This window comes from Alligator mississippiensis, chromosome 1 (assembly GCF_030867095.1).
Source record: "Alligator mississippiensis isolate rAllMis1 chromosome 1, rAllMis1, whole genome shotgun sequence".
Classification (NCBI taxonomy): domain Eukaryota; kingdom Metazoa; phylum Chordata; order Crocodylia; family Alligatoridae; genus Alligator; species Alligator mississippiensis.
Genome location: NC_081824.1, coordinates 435,484,832 through 435,507,486, shown reverse-complemented (window position 1 = coordinate 435,507,486; position 22,655 = coordinate 435,484,832). Strand labels below are relative to the sequence as shown.

At 39.4% G+C, this 22,655-nt stretch overlaps 1 protein-coding gene across 3 annotated transcripts in view; it reads right to left on the bottom strand.

The window, feature by feature from the left end:
* The window catches only part of RDX (radixin), a 62,317-nt gene that overhangs the window by 7,777 nt on the left and 31,885 nt on the right, over positions 1-22,655 (bottom strand). For all 3 annotated transcript variants that reach the window (XM_059720758.1, XM_006272347.4, XM_014600683.3), the window contains 7 exons: positions 18,330-18,425; positions 16,722-16,996; positions 10,402-10,485; positions 9,438-9,584; positions 7,764-7,860; positions 4,397-4,560; positions 3,584-3,714 (listed from right to left, as the gene is read on the bottom strand). In XM_059720758.1, coding sequence (XP_059576741.1) covers positions 3,584-3,714; positions 4,397-4,560; positions 7,764-7,860; positions 9,438-9,584; positions 10,402-10,485; positions 16,722-16,996; positions 18,330-18,425 — 994 coding nt within the window. The remainder of the gene's footprint in view (positions 1-3,583; positions 3,715-4,396; positions 4,561-7,763; positions 7,861-9,437; positions 9,585-10,401; positions 10,486-16,721; positions 16,997-18,329; positions 18,426-22,655) is intronic.

Below are 22,655 nucleotides of genomic sequence, written 5' to 3'. Positions count from 1 at the left end.
TCTCCTGTTCCACCTTGATAAAAATAAGACTAAAAGATACCCTTACCAGTTAGAAAAGAGACTACTAAGTACTGTGCCACAGCATTTCACATGATTATTTTCATGTCTGAGCAAAGGTTTTTCACTGATACCTTTTATTGAATCAACTGTTTAGCTGCAAGCTGTTGGACCAACTTTTGGGCCTAGACCTAAGGAAAGGCACCTCTTCCTTGAAAGCTGCTCCAACAGCTTCACCAACTACAAAGTTTGTCCAATAAAAAAAAAATTACAAAAAACCTTGCCCTTCAGATATTTCCCAGACCATCATGGCTGCAACAACACTCCAACCCTGTTATAATCATTTTGATACCAAAGATAAGCCTAAAACAGTATTCCACTACAATGACTTATGGATATTCCTTAAGCGCTACAGAAGAATCCGTTGGCCACTTTAAGCATGCACTTTTGGTACACGATGTCAATAACAGTAAGATTTAGAAAGCAATTTTTCAGAGAACAGTGCCTAGTAGGATTTATACCTCAACATGCCTCGTTATCTTGATGGATACTGTATTAATCATCATGCTGTATCTGGTTAATATGGACACCCTTAAAATAGCATTGCGGGTTTTTAAGTGACATGCAAACTTTTCTTTTATCCTATTACAGCAGACACATTCTTACCTTCTCCTGAAAGAATAAGCTCAGAAGGACCCATGTTGAACTCCCAACAAAAATTATACAATGGTCTAATTGTGTAATTTTATGTAAATATTGTTTGTGTGTGTGTGTTTTATTATATATAAACACAAATATAAAATATCTCCCCACCCCTGCCCCAGGCTTGTGCGTGTGATACATGATATATATAAAAAATAGAAATATAAATATATAAAAATAGAAATAATATATAAATTAAAATAATCAGACACACAAGCCTAGAGGGGGGCGGGGGATACTAAGCACCAGGCATACCACATACCCACACAAGCTGGAAGAGGGTAAGGCCTAGCTAGTCTGGGGCCATGGGATTGACTGCAGGCTGCCTTGGGGTAGGCACCACAAAAAGGACATCACTTTGGCAACAACAAAGATGGGGGGAGAGAGGGGAAAAAAATCAATATTCTATTGTTATTTTTGTTTAGATTTTAAATAATGTGGGTCTTTGGTGGGGGGGAAGGAAGGAAGGGGAGGATGAGTGGGTTTGGAGGCAGGATGCAGCCAATAACACAGGGAGGTACAGGCCTGCGAGAGAGAGTAACAGAGGGAGTAGATTCCTCTGGGTAGGCTTGGGAGTGAGTTGATTAGAGGAGTGGGGGTGGGGGGGGCACACAGCAAGCAATTTTTGGATACTTTCTTTTATGGAGTAAGTGAGAATGACTGGGTTGGGTTGGGCTGGACTGGGGTGGGGGGATACCCTTCTTGGTCAGAGGTAGGAGAGCACGAGGGGAAGAAGTAGGGTGAACTGCTTTTGCATTTGGGGGGTTGAGGGTAGGGGGGACAGTTTACTGTAATATATTATTCTTTCTCTTTCTCTAATTTCTGCCTTGCACTGAAAGCCACCCAGAGCCTTTTCTTGTAAAGACAACATATAAATCAAATGTAGTAAATAAATAAATAGTCAATATAACTAAGTGAAGCACAGGATGGACCATGCCCTGCTAACAAGGAGTGATTCTCTATTTCCAATATACGCCACCACACTTATTTACTGCACACAAACCAAATCCTTCTTCGAAGGCAGATGCATATGTTGCCTAATGCTATCCCAATACGTTCACACAAAATGATTTTTACAACACCTTGTAAGAGATGAGGTTTTACAGTCAGGGTCCCATGGCATGGAGAGGTCAAAGTCAGAAGGATATACTAATTTTGGGTGCCTAATTTGAGATTACTAGGACCCATTCTTCCACACGTAGCATTACAGAGCTGTAGTGTGTGAACACAGGAACAATTACTGACAGAGAACATTTTGCAATGCATTGGAGCTCCATAGCAACTATCCATTTGCGTGCTCTTACCCCATGCTAAATGGAAACTAACCCATGGCAGATTACCCCATTTTCACTGGGAGCTAGCTAAAGTTACCACAGTAATTAGCTTCCAATTACTGCGGGGTTGGAGTAACCACATGAGCAGTTACTATTCAGCAGCTGACATACTGTAATGCCATGCCCCCTTTTACCTCAGAGTAAATTTTTCATATGCCCCTACCCTTGTGTGTTCAACGTATCATTCCCATTGACTTCAGTTACAGCTGCGAGTGCTCAGTACATCTACAAATCTGATTCCTAGAACGTCATATAATTAGTAACCATCTGTGAGAAGCCTGGTTAAACTACCTTTCCTTGCATCACATAAGCATCCTGTAGCACTGACAGAGATAGGAATCCATTTCTCCAGAGTAGCATTCAATTGGTGTAGTAAAGATAGGATCTCTTCTCTGTAATATCCCTTGCCTCACACACTACATTTTCCAACTTCTGCTACAAAGCAGACAGCAGGCCTAGACAACAGCCTCTTTCACGTAAATCGCTCACAATCTGGACTCACTTATTCCTTCTGAACATAGAATGAGACAGGATCCCACGGAAAAATACAGAATGGGATTGTACAATTAACATTATCACCACACATCCACATTACTTCTTGTATTTCATATTTTTTCACTGCCTGACTTTGCACTCAGTGCTCCTTTTTGTCAGCTTTGAGGGGGTGGTTTATGCATGTGGGCTTACACACACACTTGGTAGGAGTCCAACAGTAGTGCAATGCTCAAAGATCACTGAAAGTAGCAAAATCAGTCCCCAGATGGTGGTATCTGAGAGGCCCTAAAGTGCAGCTCACTATTACCATAATACAAACTCCAAGTTTGTAGCCAAGAATGCGGAAAATTATATAAACCATTTGGTAGGTATATCACCTTTAAATTGTCTTAATCAGGGAAGCAGTAAGAAGTGCAATTTCAATTTTGCTGGCTTTAGATTTGTTTTTACTTGATACGGCTCATATATGGTAAGGTGGATGATAAATCAGGGATCCTGGTTTCTCTCCGATTAAAAAAATCCCCAATTTTCAGGTTTAAAAAGTATCCCATATATATGGATTTTGGGATAGTTTTTTAACTCGAAAATTGGGGATTTTTTTTTTTTTTTTAAATCAGAGAGAAGCCGGGATCCCTGATTTATCATCCGCCTTATACTATATATTAGTGGTGTTTCATTTTGATCATGGCAAAATGTGGATTTTGGGTTACTTTTTTAATCCAAGAATTGGGTTTGTTTGTTTTTTTAAACGGAGAAAACCAGGATCCCTGATGATAATGTATGTAAATACACCAATAGTGCTTAAAGATACTGTTGTGATATATAAACACAAGGGGGCAGCATTACATTTGCGGTGGTAAACAATTTTGTATTTTCAATTTTTTTTTTTAAACAATAAAATGAGCAGTGGGTTCCAGCAGGAAGGAGGGAGCTGGTGTTCTGCTTTGGGGTGTTGTCTAGGGAATCTTGTCCTTGGGTTGTTTGTTTACTGTAAGCCACTCTGAGACTTTTGGATAGGGTGGGATATAAATCTGAAAATAAAAGTAAGAACTTACCTTTCTGTGCCTTCATTGTCTGTTCTTCAATTTGTCTTAAGCGTTGCATTAATTCTTCTTTTTCACGTTCTATTCTTTCCTTTTCTTTTTCTGCTATTTCCCTTTTCTTTTTCTCATTTTCTAGTTGTGCCCTAAAAAACAAAAGAAGTGCTGAGTAGACAGCCAAAGGGGAGTAAATTCTCTTCCCACGCCATTTAAAAGTCATGACTTCAAAGGAGTTTATCAGTTTACACAGCTATCTGCAAAAGCAGATTTTAGGTCTTGAACATGTTTCACATTCAGTTTACACTACAAATAAGGAATTCTATTATAATACTGTATTGAAATGGAATGCAGAAAGATATTTAAAACAGGCCTGTAATGCAACTAAACATTTTTGATCAAAGTTTCACCAAAGCATGTCCAAGGCTTTAGTGGACAGGTGACCATACTGGTGCTACAAATTGCAACAGTGTTTTCTAATGGTCAAAGAAAAATCATGCTGTACTAGGTTCCACTAGTATTGTCTATCTTGAAGTTTTGCCAAATCTTAAAGAATCAAGCAATAGAGGTTTAAACTATTTAGCAAAAGGAAGAGATTTATGAAAAATGACAGAGCTTTCAGTAATAACATTTTCACAAAAGACAAGGTTATCTGTTAAAAAGCTAGATGATCCATTCCAACCTGCAATCTCATTTTTTTTTTTAAATACATAAATAAGTAGTAGATTTTTGATTTCTGGAACACCAAGAACTCAGATTCCATGCCCTTGAGATCTCTTGAAGTGTTAAGATAGTATTTTATTATGGTTTACAGAAGGTTTAATACCATACCTCTCCAACTGTTTCTGATGTTTCTCCTCTCTAGCTTGGGCTTTCATTTGCTGCACTTCAATTGTATCAGGTTTTCTCCTCCTCATGTACAATTCATGATTTCCCATGCAGAGTGCCAAAATCCGCTTATTAATTCTCAGGCGAGGTGCATAAAAAACAAAATCCTAGCAAGAAATATTTAAAATTTAAAATACTTGCATTTGAGTGTTTATGGTCTAAAAAGTTTTAATGAATATCCGTAGGAAAACCCCCAGTTTTTTTTGTTGTTTTTTTTACTGCATTCGCTCCTCTTCCCCAACCATTTCTGACTTTTCCTCTCCCTCTCTATTCCTTATAGATAAGTATAAGTTAGGATAAGCTTTAAACATTTTTATTTTGGTAGCAAGTTTTTGGCTTTGGATATTCAGTTTTATATTGTATTATTATTAGGTTTCTATTGATTCTTAGTGTTGTATACTGTATTATTATCATTTTCGTATTGATTTTTATTGTTTCATATGGATATTGTATGGCTTAGGCCTGTGTTTTTAAGTGAACCAAAGTCATGTCAAGGTTCCATTTTATATGTCAAGTTTCTATCTTGTGTCCTCTCCCTGGGCATCCCCTGTGTCATAACTGTATGAGTCACGTATCCCTCCCATGTAAATTGGTTCCTGGATGAATGAGTGTGATTGGGAATGACTGAAATACAATGGTAGCAAGGCTCTACTAAATGGCCTGTAACGACTGGGCTATCACCTCGCATTGATTCATCCAGGAACCACGGACCTCACCCAGGAACGGAGACAAGAACCCAGCATTTGAAAGACAAAAGACCCTGCAGAACTAGCAACTCTTACCATTACAGACACCTGAAACTGCACATCCCTGCATGGAGCACACATGCTCAGTACGCCAGGGGCTGACCCTTGCCTGGGCATGCTTCCTGTCACTCGGGTCACACAAGATCTGCCCCTATAAAAAGGGGCAGTGAAGACAGACCCAGTGGGATGCTCTCTACATCTGGACTGGCACCATGCCACACCACCTATCCACCCAGAGACCCTGCCAGCAACCCCCTTATGGACAACACCTACTGGACAAGGACCCCTTTCCAGCCTGGATAGGTAAATATTACCTGCAAACCTCCTCCTACAATTTGGACTCTCTGTCCTCCTGGACTCCAATGGACTTCAGCCCCTGCATCAAGCCTCTTTAACCCCTGCTGCCATTGTGTGTGCGTGCATGCGTGTGTGTGTGGGTGCAAGGGAACCAATTTGACATTGTGTCACCATCTCCCCTGTTCAATAAAACCACTGTCATTTGCAACCCCGAGTTGGGTCATGTTTTACAGAATCCCAGTCCCCTCCTTATCTTAAATTCCAGCCTCATTCTCTCTCTCTCAGCTCCAGTCCCCACCCTTTCTGCTAGTTTCCTGATCTCCTCCCAATTCCATCTCCCCTTTTCTGCCACCTCTCAGCCTCCCCTGCTCCTACTGCCTTTTCCCTGTGACTTTCTGCTGCCTTTCTCTGTTTTCCTGTTGCCTTGCCACCTGCTGCTTTTCCTGTGATTCTCTGCTGTCCCTTTCTCTGTTTTCAGGCTTCCCCCGCACCTTCTGTAATCTCCCCCCCCCCCCTTTGCAGCTTCCCAGCTCCCCTTAGCTGTCCTGCAGTTTTCTTCAGCAGCGGGAGCCTTTCTCCAGCTTCCAGTACCTACTGCCTTTTCCCTGCGACTTTCTGCTACCTTTCTCTGTTTTCCTGCTGCCCTGCCGTCTGCTGCTTTTCCTGCGATTTTCTGCTATTTTCAGGCTTCCGTGGCACCTTCTGTAGTCATCCCCGCCCCCCCGCAGCTTTCCAGCTCCTCTTAGCTATCCTGCAGTTTTCTCCAGCTCCCACCACCTACTGCCGCTCCCCGCAACTGCTCTAGCTGCCCCAGAGCCATCCTCTGGCTCCCCACATCCAGAGCCCCTCTTTAACACCCACACTTTCGCTTAGTCCCATTTTTCCCTCTCCCTACCTACCTTTTCAGCTCCCCCATAGCTCTGGCTCCAGTCTAGCATTGCTTACCTGTTCTGCAGGCTTCGGGCGTTGTCTTTTAATCAATTAAGATCAATTAACCTAAAATTACCCCTGAGCCTCAGTTCTTCAGCCCAGGCCCCTGCAGTCTACCGGTTCTAATCCCAGTCTTGTTAACTTTAACTCCCTACATTCTACTTTCTTACCTTAACCTTTCCCCAGGTATCCCAAGTACACCAAGCACATACATACATACACATCACAACGCCCAATTTAGGAACTCACCTGTGTGTATGTGTAGGTGGGTGGTATGTGTGTGAATTAGTGAATACACATATATATAGATATCATTGTGTGCGTGTGTGGTATATAAATTAGTAATTTACACATGTGTATTAGATGTGCAGGTGTTGGTAACTGGTAACTGATTCTGTCTAAATTTGGTGTGTGTAGCGTGTATGGGCTTAAACTGGTAATAGGTGTGCATGAACCTAGGCTAGTTGTTTTGAACGTGTGTGTATCTGAGTTGCTAGTGTGTGTGTGTGTGTGTGTGTGTGTGTGTATATATATATATATATATATATATATATATATATATATATATATATATATATATATATATATATGGTATTGTGCGCATGATATACGAATTAGTGATCTGTGTGTCTAGGTATGCATGTGCCTACGCTGGTATGAATGTGTATGTGCCTGAGCTGGTAGAATGTGTGTGTATGCACCTAATTGATTTGTATGTGTTTGTATACATGCAATTGTACACCACGCCCTCCTAACAGCGCAATACTGAGATCCTGAGTGTTGGCTTGACCCCTCAGGGCAACATTTTAATATACCAATAATATATGTCTAGGTTTACAAGACTATGTTTATTCTTACAGGAACTGAAATTCTTCCTTTGGTCAATCCAAAAGCAGCTATCTATAGGTTATTAATTGGAAGAGCCATTCAAGAACATGCTTGGACTCTTCAAGGTAGGGCATATGCACAAATAATTTATTTGGTCTTCCAAAATGGTTGAAACTCATTGATGCATTTGAATTTACTGGCTAACACATGAAGGGTTTGGGGGTTTCTTTTTTTTTGACCCAATCTACAATTCAAAAGGAAGACGTTGCAGTAGTGGGCAGCAAATAGTAAGAAAACACATATTTTTTCCCTGTATAGTTTAAAATGAACATTTATATTTGATCATCTGTTATTTTGCCACTAAATAGTCAATGTAAGGTAAAGAAAGCCTCAGAGCCAATTAAAATTAGCAGGAAGAATTCCACACTCATGCAAGTGCCACAATAGCATAAATGTATACTTAAATTCCACAAAGAAAAAAATAACCCACAGACTCAGTCTTTACTCACAGGGGCCTTTTTGTCAATTGGCTTTATGACAAACTTTTTGTCATTAAATGAGATGTTTCTGATTTCACTCCAAGGAAAACCAATCTTGGGTGTCAACCTTCAAAAAGAAAAAATTAATTCTTAATATTTAATAAGAGGCATGAACGGTGCATTTTCCAACAAATATCAAAACGGATCGATTATGCCATTTTCTCGGTTCCATTTTTAATATTAAAGTGATTTTTTGGAAAAAGCTTCAGGGAATGATAGTTAATGAGATAATTTACCAAATGATTTATTATTATACAGTTAGTCCTACAAGCTGGTATGGTGCAGATAGTCAGCTGTGATGCATCAAGAGAGGGTTTTACAAGCTTCAAACTTTGACACATAGTATTCATAATATATTCAAGTAATGAACATCATAATTTGTTGACCCTTACTTTAAGCATACCTTTCATTTAAGAGGACAAACAATTTCTCAAAAGAAATGCTCACTCTAAAGCATGTCTTCATTATAACAAACACTGAAATTTAACCAAAAGTAAGTTAGAGAAGATGGTTTAAAAGTTACATGAGAATTGCATGCTGCTACAATCCTATCATTCAATTTGAAATTTTATCCCCTACATGAGATTATTTAAATGATCTAATCAATTATACTAATACCAGAAATAGGTATACATATTTAAATTATTTCAACCATGGTGTTTTTCTCAGTTGAACTAAAAGTATTTTCCACTTGCATCATCTCAGTTACAAGCATTAGAAGTTAAAAACTGCAAATGTGCTTAGACAATGAGACATGCTTCATCAGATCATCAGAAAGGAGGCCTTTTATCTGAACACTCTAAACGATTTTTCTTTCCCCTCTTCAGAGCTATATTGCTATCTAATGACAATTCATATTTGCCAAAGATACTCTCAGGGAGTATGTTTATCAGGGGAGGCAGTTAATTTGAAAATAATGGGTATCAGCTATCTAATGCTCGACTCACTATGTTTCATTTCAAGTCATCCTGAATCTGCTGTTACTATCACACGATATTTAAGATCTAGAAAGCATATATAATAAGCAGCTCTTGAAGTGTTTGGAAAGAAAGAAAGTAGAATAACTCTGTTCTTTTGCTTTTAGATACTTATTTTGCAAGTTTTTAACTTTTCCTTCTTCGAGGAATGGGCAAATAGAAAGCATTCCTAAATTCCTAAACAGAAAAAGATGTTTTAATTCTATTAGTTTTCCTCGATGAAAAAAAATTATACTTTTGATGGACAGGACAGCTTTTGATGTTCTCATTGCTCTACTTCTAACTGCGGTTATTACAAGTGAAATGCTTCCTATTTAAGGAGTTGTTTCATCTATACTATAAGAATATCTGACTGTCCGTGTTCTCATTTCCAGTGAAATTAAGACCCTAAGAGTATGGAAAGCAAGAAAGCAACAATATAAGGAAAAGTTTAAAAGTCATTAAAACCTCTGGATATGAAATACACATTTGAAATCTACAAGGCAATTCCTACTACAACCAGAGTAGTTCTTTTGTTCCGCTCTTCCTGTCTTTTTATTTAAATTGTAGTTGTCTTAGGACGAAAATCGTCCCTTACTACATATAGGTACAGTGTGTCCTATATATAGACCCCAACTTCAGCAAGGGCTCCTGCACAGGAGAAAAATATAAAATGTTAACAACTTACTTGTCATCATGCTCATAAATATTCAGACCCAAAGCATCAACACCTAGCCACAATTCAGTTCCCTTTTTATTCTTTATTTCAAAATAGTTAACTCCATACATTTCCAAATCTTGTGCAATCTTGAGGTACTCCATCATAGAATCTTCCCTGAGGAGAGAAGATAGTATAATTAAAAGACAAAAAATGAACTAGACAGAGAAGTGGGGAACTAAAGTTTGCTTAAGTTTTGCATTTCAAATTAATTTCATTTAAATCTTCTGGAGGGTTCGTAAGCACTGTGGAGACATCTATTCAGATATTTATACAGTTCTTATCACCTTCATATCCATGGTCCTCATAGGGTCCCTGTAGATGTGTGGGGACACTGTTCCAACACGCTGTAATTACAGCATGTCTGAGCAGACTTGATTAATGGGGTACACTGGAGCGTGCTAATTGGCATGCTCCAACAGCCTCTACATCTCATGTATTTAGCATCCCTGTACTTCAAAATGGCGGCAGGGGCACTTTAACTAGAGCAAGCTTTAGTTAAAAGTGCTCCTGCCATTTTGAAGCAGGGGATGCTGAATACACGAGATGCTGTGGGCACTTCCATTAGAGCAGTTCTTTGAGCTGCTCTAATTAAAGCACCCCTCCTCCCCCATCTGCAGAGCATGTGTAAAGATGCCCATGATGATTAAATTTTATCCTCACCCATGATTGTGAGCTAGGGAAATATTATAGCCAGATGGTAAATTTGCACGCCAGGGAAATAACAGCTTTGCCCAAGGTCCCATAGGAAGTGTACGGATGTATTCAGAACTGAACCCCAGTCTCTGGCACCCTGCTCCTGTACTCTCTTCACTAAACCATCCTTCTTAACCTGTGTTTAGATGGGGGTGAAAAAGAGGAGTTTTAAAACAAAAATCAAACTAATTTCAAATAAAGAAAACTTATCTTGGAAAAATTATTCCTAAATAGTTACCTCAACATCCCCCTATGTTCTTCATGCCAGTTCTGTATTCTTTCCTCCCACTGCTCTTTGGTCAGTTTGTGTTGTTCCAAGACCCTGTCAGTTAAACAAAGCCAAACAAAAGGATGGAATTAAATAGACCAGCAATCTGATCCCTTAAATACACAAAGATATCAGTTCAAATACACACACACACCTCCCCAAACACTAAGTCTTTCCACACACGGACACAATCTATGTATCCACAAATATGCCCAAACCTACATGGTTCCATTTAATTTTAGAACTATAGCACTATGATATCCCATTTTATTTTCTTAGTATTAATATCTTTTTAGAAGAAAACTTTAAAAAAAAAAACAGTACCATCATGACAAGCAGTTTTTAAACTTCAGTAAAGTTTATTCATGTCAGATGACAACCATGGACAAGTACTTCTTAAAACTTACCAGCATAGCACAGTAACAGAAGTTGAGTGCCTGAGCAATACTTTTATAAAGAAAAAGTCATTTTGTGCCTTCTTAAAACCAAACAAAGGAGAGTTTTATGTTTTCATTCCTAATATGCAACTTTTTAAGCATTCCTGGTGTCTGGTCAGAAAAGAAAATGCATTGAGTATCATCTTACTTAAAAGATCAGCTTAACTGAATTTACTGCCCTCACTCTGCTGACAAAAGGTTTTTATTACTCCTCCTCCCCACCCACTCTCTCCTATTTCTAGTATTAGATAATTTTGGGCCACTGAATTGTATGAGGCAGAATAGAATACATCAACAAAAAAATGATGAATACAATTTGACTTTGGAATCATGCGGGTAGATGAATTAACACCACAAACTTCAGATGCCTGTTACCAAATGCCTGTGTAGGCTTAAATTACAAATTAAATATTTTAGCTATATCTCAAAAACAACACATTACAATTCTCACAGTATGACCACCTTTTAAAAGGCTATGAGTAGCAAGTACTCAAAAACTATGTGAGTAGCAAGTTCATAACAGCTTTAATCTTGGACAAAAAATTCTACTTAATGAATATTAGATAAAGGTGTTGACAGTAGAATATTTAAAATCTTTAGGTAAGCTTGTGACTGAGGCTTCTAGGATCTAAACAGACCAGTGCACTGTTCAACTACATACATAAGATGTTGTCTGCCCCAAAGAGCTTACAATTTAAACAACAGATCTCATACCAAGCATAGGTTTAACCAGCATCATTACAGCTGCAAGACATTATGTTGTAAGTCCTTTATTTTTCTATGCTTGCCTCATCACAAGACTTTCACCTTTAAGTTTGAAGTTTTCCAGCAAAGGGGTCTCTTCCCAAAGACAAATGATAAAAAATAAAATGAAAGGACTAGATTTTTCTAAACTTAGCAAAAATTGAAAGCAACCTTTTCTTGCTTGGAAAAACTGATTCAGCTGCTTAGAGTATTTCAAGACTCCATTCTGGACTGGACGTATTGTGCATGCAACTAAGCATGCATTTTTCAATAGTACTAGCCCAACATTTCTACATTCTACCTCTTCACCTCTACCACAGACCCACACCCTTCTTATTATTCCTTTGCAAAACAAAGTGGAGGGGCAGAGATAGTGGTGTTTCTCTTAGCACCTCACAGTTACCGAAAGTCAGGCTGATCTCCCATAGCACCTCCTGGGAGATCAGCTTGACTCAACAGCAATCTTTTCAATGAACTGAAAATCAAAAAGGAATTTTACAAAAACAGGAAACTTGATCATGTTACCAGGGAAGAGGGATGAGAGTATTGTATGGGCAAGGAGGGAGGAAAAGCAGGAAAGCCAAAGCATGACTGGAAGTGCAGCTGGCAAGGGAGTTGAAAAAATAATAATAAAAGGGATTCTACAAGTATGTCAAGAAATAAGGAAAAGACCAACGGAAGCGCAAGGCCCCCCTTGCTGAATGCAGAAGGCAATCTAGTTTTGGATAATGCTGAGAAGGCTGAAGAATTTAATGCCTTTTTTACTTTAGCCTTCAAGAATAAGGTCAGCTACCAGATGACAAGTGGAGCTGGCAGCCCTGATAGGATAAGGGATAAGCAGCTTAGACTAATGGAAGAACAGGTTAGGGAGTACTTAGAGAAACTAGATGCCTTCCAGAAGGCAGGGCAAGACAGGATACATCTGAGAGCAGTGGTGCCTGAACTGCTTGACAAGCAGACCAGATGAGCAGTGCCAGGTCTATCTGCAGGCAAAATATGTGTGTGTGTGTGTGTGTGTGTGTGTGTGTGTGTGTGCGCGCGCGCGCGCAAGAGTGCACGTGCAGGAGTCTAGAGAATTACAGGCCAGTCAGTTAAACCTCAGTACCTGGAAAGATCATGAAGCAGGTCCTCAAGAATATATTTTCAAATACCCAAAGGAGAACATGGCAATTAGAAACAGCCAGCATATATCCTCCAAGAACAAGTCATGTCCACTTGATTTTCTGCTGCAACAAGGTGACAGGCTGCATGGATGGGGAAGGAGTGGATGTGATATAACTTGACTTTAGAAGGCTTTTGACAGTCTCCCACAACATTCTCATTAATAAGCTATGGAAATAAAAAACTAGATGAAAGCACCAGAAGTACAACCAGATACGTAACTGGTTGGATCATGTTAATAACTAGTCATGAATGGCTGAGTGTCTTGCTCTGAGAAAGTGTAAGTGGGGCTCTTCAGGAGACTGTCCTGGTCCAGTACTGTTAACATCTTCACTAATGATCTGGAAGATGGGATTGAGTGCATACTTAGAAAATTTGCAGATAACATCAAATTAGGTGGAGTTGCAGGCACTCTGGAAGTCAAAGAATCCAGAGTGACCTCAGCAAACTGGAAAAAATAGCGCATAATCAATCAGATGACATTCAAGATGGACAAGTGCAAAGTCCTGCACTTGGGACAGAATACCTGTGTGCACAAATACAGCCCGAGGAATGACTGGCTAGGCTATAGTGCTGCACAGAAGGACCTAGGGGTACGGTAGACCTTAAGCTGAATGTGAACCAGTATTAGGGGAGCCCTGCTGTCTATGGCTATCAGCAAAGATTATAGCCCTCCCCCTGGACCCACTGCCACCACTGGACACTCTGTCCCCGGACACCACTGCCCAGATGCTCGTGGAGACAGCCCCTGTGCCCCACAGTTCAGATCCAGCCCAGGGCTTCAGGTGAGTTTGACACCTTTGCCATTGGGGAAAGAACTAAGAGCAATGGCCTCCAACTCTATCACAAAAGTTTTAGGTTATAGATTAGGAAACACTTCCCCACTATAAAATGGAAATTCAGCACTGGGATATGTTGTGGAATTCATAGATTCATAGATGTAGGGTCGGAAGGGACCTTGTAGATCATCAAGTCCAACCCCCAATCTCCATCCTAGAAATTTTCAAGAGTAGGCTAGACAGACAATTGACTGACATAGTTTAGTCAGGGGTGATCTTGCCTTGAGCAAAGCACTGAACTAGACCTTCTGATGTCCCATCCAGTCCTATGATATTAATGTTTCTACCATCTTTTTCATGTTCAGGAGATACAATGGACCCAAATTCATCATGGTCATCTGCAACAAGCCAATAACTTGGTTTCTATAATCTCTCATATGAACCCATGAGCTATAATCTTTAAAATGCCTATGATTTGACTGGTATGTCACTAGTATTACAATAAAACTTCAGTCTTCTCACTTCAGGTTCAGCCTGTTAGCCTCAAAGGCTGGATTATGAAACAATCTAATTGCCATTATTTTAAAACTTTTTTGTGTTAGCAATGAAGATTAGTTCAAATGGGACAGATAATTCAAAACCAGGTAAGAACAAACCAGAGCACAAACAATTTCTAATTTAAAAACAGAACTAAAGACACCAAACAAAAATTATTAATAAATTCACATAATGTAGCATTTAAAGTATACTTTTCTAATAGGAAAATCAGATTAGTATAATAATAGTATTCTATCTTATCTATAATATTGATAGTCTTAATTTTATTAATAAAAACAGAATATTCAGGGGATCTAGACACTTTCTTTACATACTGAAAATTTCAATTTCAAATACTTACAGAAATACCATCAACACGAAAGTTATATTCCTGTCTTAACCTTTTTCTACCTATTGTTGTAACAAGCCCAAACCTAGGAGATTGGCAAAACAAAAATTTAACTACTCTTTCCTGTTTATTTTGTATTTCTCAACACATTTCATATGGTCGTTTTCACCTTCTCCTCTCTATAGGAAAAAATTAAAGAGTCTGTAACTTTATTAACATATGCAATCCTGTTAACATTTATGAGACTACTCACGTAAGTAAAGTTGAGGGGCTTAAGTGTTTGCAGAATCACAGTTTTCTTAACATTGCAGGTCTTTTAGACAGGGACAGGAAAAAAAATTAAGATATAGGCAGGGAGGGTTGCAAAAATATATGGATTACAAAAATATGGAGCAACTAGAAGACAAGTGTGATTGCAAAAATATGGAGTAACTGTGAAGCAAGTGTAGTTCTTGATATCACCGTAAATTCCTTTTAAAAAATTGATTGCTATATTTACTCAAATCCAAGATGATCCCCCCCCCCCCCCCCAACATCAGGAAAAGAAAGCCTTATCTTAGATTTGACTACTAGCTTGGGACAGGCAGTGGCTCAGCTCTGGCTTCAACCCCAAGTTTATGGCGAAACCCTCAGCTGAGCCAATTCTGGCCCCAGGCCAGGGTGGCTGATTTGGCAGAGGAGGGGGCTCATGGAAGGAGAACACAGGGGAGTCCACAGTCAGGGAAGCAGGGTGGGGAGGCACATTGGGGACATCCATATGTGGTTTGTGGGGAGCACAGGGCCCACCTTTCTCAAGCCTGTCCCCCCATCTGGCCGCTTTCCAGCTGCTCTAGCATCAACCCCTCTTAGCCCTGACCTGGCCAGGTCTGGAGCTGTTTCCCATGTTTTACCCTGGCCAGGCTGGGATGGAGCCGGGCTGAGTCCACTGCCACCCCTGACTATCCTGGAGACAGAGAAGAGCCGCAGCGGAAGTTAAGCAGCAGGAAGGCCACATGTGCAGGGACAAGCACAGGGCAGAGGAAAGGCAGGCAAAGGCAGGAGAGTAAGCAGCATACCCTGGGCAGCAGGATAGGCTCAGGAGGGCAGGGGGCAGGGTCTGGCCCCTTGCCCCCACCACAGCAATGAGGGCACAAATTTAAAGATGACTGCCCAATGATTAGATTCTATACGTGGAAAATTATAAATAAATTAATAGTTTTCCATGTATAGAATCTAACTGGGTTGTCATCTTTAAATTCGAAGTCATCTTGGATTTGGGTAAATACAGATTTCAAATGTACTACGTTCTTTAAATGAATTTCTCAGTCTCATTTCTAGTATAACAACCTAGATATTAAATAAAATGTCACTAGTATGTCGTTATTTACTAAAAGAATTTTCCTGTTATTTGTTTCAAAATCTCATTGCATCTAATTTACACTGATCAAATAACCAAGTAAACATTTACTTAATGATTTAAGTAGGTACAGAAGTATGTCCCACCTGCCCTAACAAAATACACTAATAGAACTGTGTGTTATGATTACAGGTACTCATTCTCTAATACTCTGTGCATTGTCAAGATGCACCAGAAAACACGATGCTATCAGCAACTTCAAAAACAGTACTGCTACCAAGTTCTTAACAAGCTTTAAGTTTTTAGGTGGGATACCTACAGGGGGGGGAACATTTTTTTTTAGAATAATACTCTTTCTATTTGTGTATGTTTTGTTAATTCTTTTAAGTTATACATATTTGTAAATTTTAAGATGGTATCTTCCCACACTCCCCCTCCCACCCCCCCAAAAGAGGAAGGCTGCTTCAAGAACTGAAGTAAAAATATTGGTATTGAGGATTCCACATTAACTTGCTAATTGAATGGTTCCTATATTTAATTTAGCAGATGATATGTTTCCAGAAGAGAGCAAAGAATATTAAACCATGCATATTAGCTCAGAATAAGAGACCATACACCCCAGAGGTATTACCTCATTGGAACAAAAGCAGCCACTTGGCTGAATCTGTGCAATTATCAAAGGACGTAGCTAATGAGGCATTCAAGTGCAGTTCTCAAGAGAATCACAACTGGGATGGCCTCTTCTTCACTACTCAAAGTCCAAGTTAGGAGAAAAGTAGGAGATCCTAACTTTTAGCCAACACATGCACTCTCCAGAAAAGTGCAACTAGCATGTACTACTTTAAAGATAAACTGACATATGGAATTTAAAAACCTAAAAAAAGTGTGTTACCAGCAAGTTAAAGTAGCATCCACAAAGCAGCAGCAGTAGTTTCACTCCCACTTACCGCTGGGGAAGAAGTCTGTCATTGGCCAAGTAGCCTAGCTTATGAATCTCCTTATTGTAATCACCATACTTTGCTTGGACGGCATAAGAAGCCAGTAGAACTGCAGTTTCAGGTGGACAGTAGATTTCATCATTTAGAATAGCCTCTTTCACTTGCAGAAAGAACAGTCTCTGAGTTATTTCTTGAATTAACTCCTCAGATACATCCTCCGGAAAAAACTTGGCCCTGAACTTGAATTGGAGAGGATTTTCTTTCCTTACATCTTGCTGTGTTACCTGGATTGGAGAAAAGTACACGTGAAAGTGAAGTAAGCAATAGTTTGTTATTTATTTTAGCAGCAAGAAATTCACTGTAATCCAACTCCCCCTGGCAAGCATACTGTAAAAATGACTTGCAATTCACAGGGCACTGAATAATTTACATCGAATTAGCAAACATGACAGCTCTGAAAGGCAATTTAAAGGTCTCATTTAAAAGCTTATTGTAGACTTGTGTTAATTTTTACCTACTACAATGAAGATCTGAAAACATGATTCTTATGATGTATATCAAATATAAAAAGAATAAATTACTGAAAGTAATTCACCTGATGTCACTGGGATTTCAAAAACTGTTTCTTAGCAAGAATTGTGGCATGCTCAGTCTTAAATATCTAGAATAAAATTAAACTTTAAAACTTTGGCTTACCACTATAAATAAGGGAGCCTAAAATTCTTTGTTCATCACTCCATCTTTTGCTAGAAGGTGATGAACTTATTGCATTAACTGTGCCATATCTTTCTACACCAAATTTATTTTATTAATTAGAATTTTGCCTAACATTTTACCAGAAATCTGTATTTTTGTGTAGTTGCCCAGGCAATTTGGCCTATTTAAATTTTCAACACTAAATATTACTGAGATAAAGCTATTAAACAATAGAAAAGGAGAAAAATTAGTGGAAAAAACCCTTTAACATCAAGTACTGTAGCAATCCACAATAAGTGTTAAGAAAAAAAGTGAAAGAGATCCTGATCTTGCAATCATATCAGTGCACACTTAATTTTATGTTATTGGGAATATTCCCAGTGAGTTCATTCAATGAGTTCCAAGGGACTATTTGTAAAGCACAGTCAAGCAGGTGCTTTAAATATTGGAAACAAGCTGGATTTCTCCAGACCAACTTTGTGTTTTAAAATGTTCTGATTTATATTTGCTTTATTTGTTATATGGAATCTAAAGAAACTATCTAAACAGCAGAAAACTATACATCAAAAGATGAGTGCATCATATACTTGAGGCTGCAGGTCTGTTGCGCCCATGATTTCTGTGACCTAGGGTTTTTCCATTAAGGTGAAAGGAGATGAAGGGGGAAGGGTTTGTTCTGGGATGAGGCAAAATATGCTGCTACAACTCTGCAATATGATTCTGCTTGTTTATAGTTAAATCCATTTAACCTGCACATATACCCCACTGTACCAGTCTGTAACAAAAAGCAGCAATTTACCCAAATTTCAGATGGACACAACTATAATATACCAATATTACAGTAAGTCTACTGAATTTGTTGCAAGTCTGCAAACAAACAACTTAAAATTGAAATTGTTTGAACATTTAAGAATACCTAACCTTTTTATTCAGCTTCAGCCACGTTGAATAGCCTTTGCTGTCCACATACTGCAGCCCAAAAAACCAAACTTCACGTAGCCCAACTGTTTTCACTACCTAAAAATAAATGAATTGTTACGTCAACAAAATCAGGTCACCAACTGGAATTGGGTGGGTTGAGTCCACATACATTCAGTATTAAATGCCACATAAAACAAGGTTTTGTGAACGTGTCATAAAATGCCATACATGATGCATAACTGTCAAATCAAGAATGAATAGCTGACAGTAATCATTGCAGCCTCTTCCTCCAAGTTATATAGTGTTTTTTCTTTAAAATACCACCAGTCAGAACAACATGAAATGTCTCCTCTGATCAGGATGCAAAGATGTTTGCAGATGGAAAAAAAGGAATCACAAGACAAGACCATGTAAACCAAGCATCTTGTTTCTTTTCGTACAAGACTATGCAAACATAGGAAAAGGAAACCAGGATAAAGATGTGGGGGAAGATGACAACGAACATAATTACTGCTAAGTAATCCTTTGTTTAATGTCTCCTCTTTCCCCATCCTACAGCAAAAGAAGACAAGCAGCATTATTTCTGGTGGAAGTGAGCTCAGGCCAACATCTAAGGCACTGCCTTTGTTATCACTTAAGATAGCGATGCCCCAGCCAAAAACCACAGAAAGCAAGATGTCATCTTTTCATTAAGACAAAAGAATCATCTCAACCCTTAGATATTAAATAATGCAATGATACCATTATCTACAGACACACACAGTTAGGATGTATTATTTTATGAAATGTTTAAAGTATCAGAAACTACAGAACAAAGTTAAATTCCATATGCAAGTTTAGGTGAGCAAAACAAAGGGAAACTAAATAAGTTCATTATCTTAAACTAAGAAATAGCAGAAAAAGTAACAATGGTTTGGAAGGCTGTCCCAATGTAAAAAGGGATGATGTGAGTTTCTATGAATGGATTTAAAATGTTGTTACATAAAGATGCATATGCCTGTCTACTCCCACAAGATTGTATTGTTTCATCTGTCAAGAACTGTTCAAGTGGATTGCTTATTCATGAACAGGACTCTTTATACAGCCCATGGCTAAAAGCAAAAGTTTGGAAAGCTTTGAGATGTAGTGTGGCTCAGTAAATACGATAAAAGTCTCCTATATTAAGTATCTGTATTCCAGACCTAATTTGTACAACCTTTCAACTGGTTATCAGAAAATGCTTAAGGTACTCTGAATATTTCAGAATTATTAACATCAGTTAGCAAAAGACACAAGTCCAAATACTTGCTCTCTTGGTTTCTATTTACTTGTCTCTTGTCCAAAAGTCAGACCCAGGTGGGGAAGATAAGACTATGCCTGTCTTGCATCAGGCAAAGGGATGGGATCACCAGCTGAGTCAAGAAAGCTGTTGAAGGAACCTGCTCTGACATACTCTACACCAGCAGTTTCCAACGCAGTGCCCATGGGTGCCATGGCACACCCCCCCCCCCCCGAGGTTTATTTAGGTGCCTATGCACATTTTCACAATCAGTAAAAATCATTATTCCAACAAAAAATGTTGTCATACTGGCACCCACTGCTTTTTCTTTTAAATTTGAATGTGTCCTTGGGCACATAAATGTTGGGAACCCCTGCTCTACACTATGATGGCTAATTAGATCCATCAATTATGAATATGGCCAAAGTGGTAATGTTGTAACACTATGACCATTACATGAGGCTAAAAGTTTAATGCAATATACTGGTACAGAGTTAACCTTGAAAGCCAACTGGGCAACAATTACTATAAGAATGTGCATCTTCCTCTGTTTGGTAGTGATAGCCACACTGTTCAAAACCATGATGTTTGTTTAGCAGCGCAATTTAGGTACTGATGTTGCCCTATGAAGCTACATTTCTGGATGAAATATTTTCTCTTCCTGTAAAGGCATGGCTGTTGAGATCTGCCAAGACATTCAAGCTAATTATTTTCAATTTAAATATCTAGAAACTAATTGTAGGAACTACCAGAAGGTGTGAAAGCCACCAAACACATGGAGTTTGGTTAAGAACACAGTACAGTATGTGGTGAAGAGAGGTTTTGCATCTGTACCTTAGTCCCCCTATTCAAGAAAACTACTGGATGGACACTGGAGAAGTCTTCCTGGAGTAGGGAGTTATCCCCCAAAATTGCCTACCTAGAGATAGCATAGACTGGCAAGAGAGAAGTCACAGCTGTCTTCTTATGCCAGAGGATGGTATCATTTTTACTTGGGGTTGATATTGGCAACTCACCCATTCATCTTAGGGAGCAGGCAGGATGGCTGCCCTGTCCCCAAAAATTCTCTGCCCTGCAACACTTGTGAGTAATTGAAGAGACTGTTTTAGATCATTTTTAATTCCTTTTTTCCTTTCTTCTAGAAGTCTTGTTTCCCTGTTTCGCCAATCAGGAACTGGAAGAAAAAAAGAGCATGAATGCTGAAGTATTACTCCACAGTTCCAGTACGGAATGGCAAAGACTAGAGAGGAAGCAGTGCTTGGTTAATATACACAATATAAATGACAGTCTTTAATCTACTCTCTGCTTACAGGCTGAAGATGTACCACTCTTAGTACTGACTTGGTTATCAGAGGAGACAAATCATGCAATTCACATTTAAAACAGATGGCAAATGAGATTTCGGCCCTTCCAAAAAATCAGGCCAGACTTTATGTTGCTAAAGTAATTCCCTCTGTGAAGGTCTATACTAGCATAGCGCTATACAACAACTCTTTATTATATCATTATTATAAAAAACTATTTTAAAAAGGACTTGTCATTAGCCATATATTGGAATCACATCACATGTCTACAAGTGTGCCATTTTCCCTACAAAGAAACCATGCTGTGAATTTGCAGCACCTATGTCAGCAAGGTGGGCAGCATAAAGGCATTGTTAGTATTAAAATAAGTGATGAATACAAGTGAACTAGTTTTAAGAGAGTAATATAGAATGCTCCTGTATTTTTAATTTTAAAAGCTCATCCTTCCATGACACAGTCAATAGCCAAGTACCAATTTTCTTGCATACCACATATTCCCAAATGAGACATGCACCTTGTTTTTGGGAAGACAGAATGAAGGAAAAAAGATTTTTCCAATTATGATCACACAGAGCAGAGAAAAAGTCTAAATTATCAGCTCACTCTCCCTTTCCTACCGAAGATCTAGGATTTTGAAAAAAGCAAAAAAACCCAAACCCCAACAGTCTGTACGGCTGTGAAACAGAAGGAGAGAGACTAGGAGTAGCTAACATACAGCCAAAATGGATGGCTTGATTAGTATAACATCATGACCATTTAAGAGAGTAATTAACAACTGTGGAATAAAGAGCAAATCAGAAGGAAACAGGTAGATTATGATGAGCCATAAAAATCAATCAACTCCCTTAGCACTACCTGAATAGAAATGCCACTGCTGCTGCTGGGCAGTTGGTTTTAAACTTTGGGTGGAGCAGAAATCAAAACAGGGTGTGACTGCACCATTGCAGACCCTTGGATCTGACCCTGTTGGACTCCATCACTCCATCCAGGCAGCTGCTGGAGGGAAGAGAAAGAAAACCAGCAGCAGCCGTCTTACAGTGCTCTATGGAAATCAGCTTCTGTGCTTAAGACATACACACCCACTTTGGAAGGCTAATTTTTGGAAGGAAAGTGTATGGTATGCGAGTAAATATGTCATGTTAATTACTCAACCACTGAAGAGAGATTTAAAATTAGTGTACTTCATTTCTAAAGCTGCCCAGAATCTAGATTAAGAAAGATGAAGCCAAGTTAGACTCTGATGCCAAAAGCCCACAAATAGACTTAAGAACTCAGCGTAAGGCAGGGGTGGGCAAAATACAGCCCACAGAGCGAATTTGGCTCACCCAGGGATTTTATCTGGCCTACAGTGGATCCCTTGGCCCTGTCTGACCCAGGCATGGGCCCAACCCAGGCTGTGGCATATACAACCAGTCCACTGCCCCTGGGGTGGCATGGTTGCTCCCGGCAGCCCCAGTGGTGGCAATCCCTCCAGCTGCTGCTGCCAGTGTCACCACCACCACCGGACCAGCCCCACTGCACCCTGGCCTGTCCTCCATGAAGCCACCACAGGGTTGGTGGGCAGGGTCCAGATGAAGTGGGCAGGGTCTCTATAAAGACTGTCCTGGGACACCTTCAGGCAGGGTGCATTTGGCCAGGCAGCAGGGGAGCAGCATCTGGGAACATGAAAGGCAGGCAGGGCCAGGCTGGGATCATGGGGCAGTGACAGCATTGGGCAATGCAGGGATTATTTATTTTTTAATACATTCTCCTCTCTCATGTGCG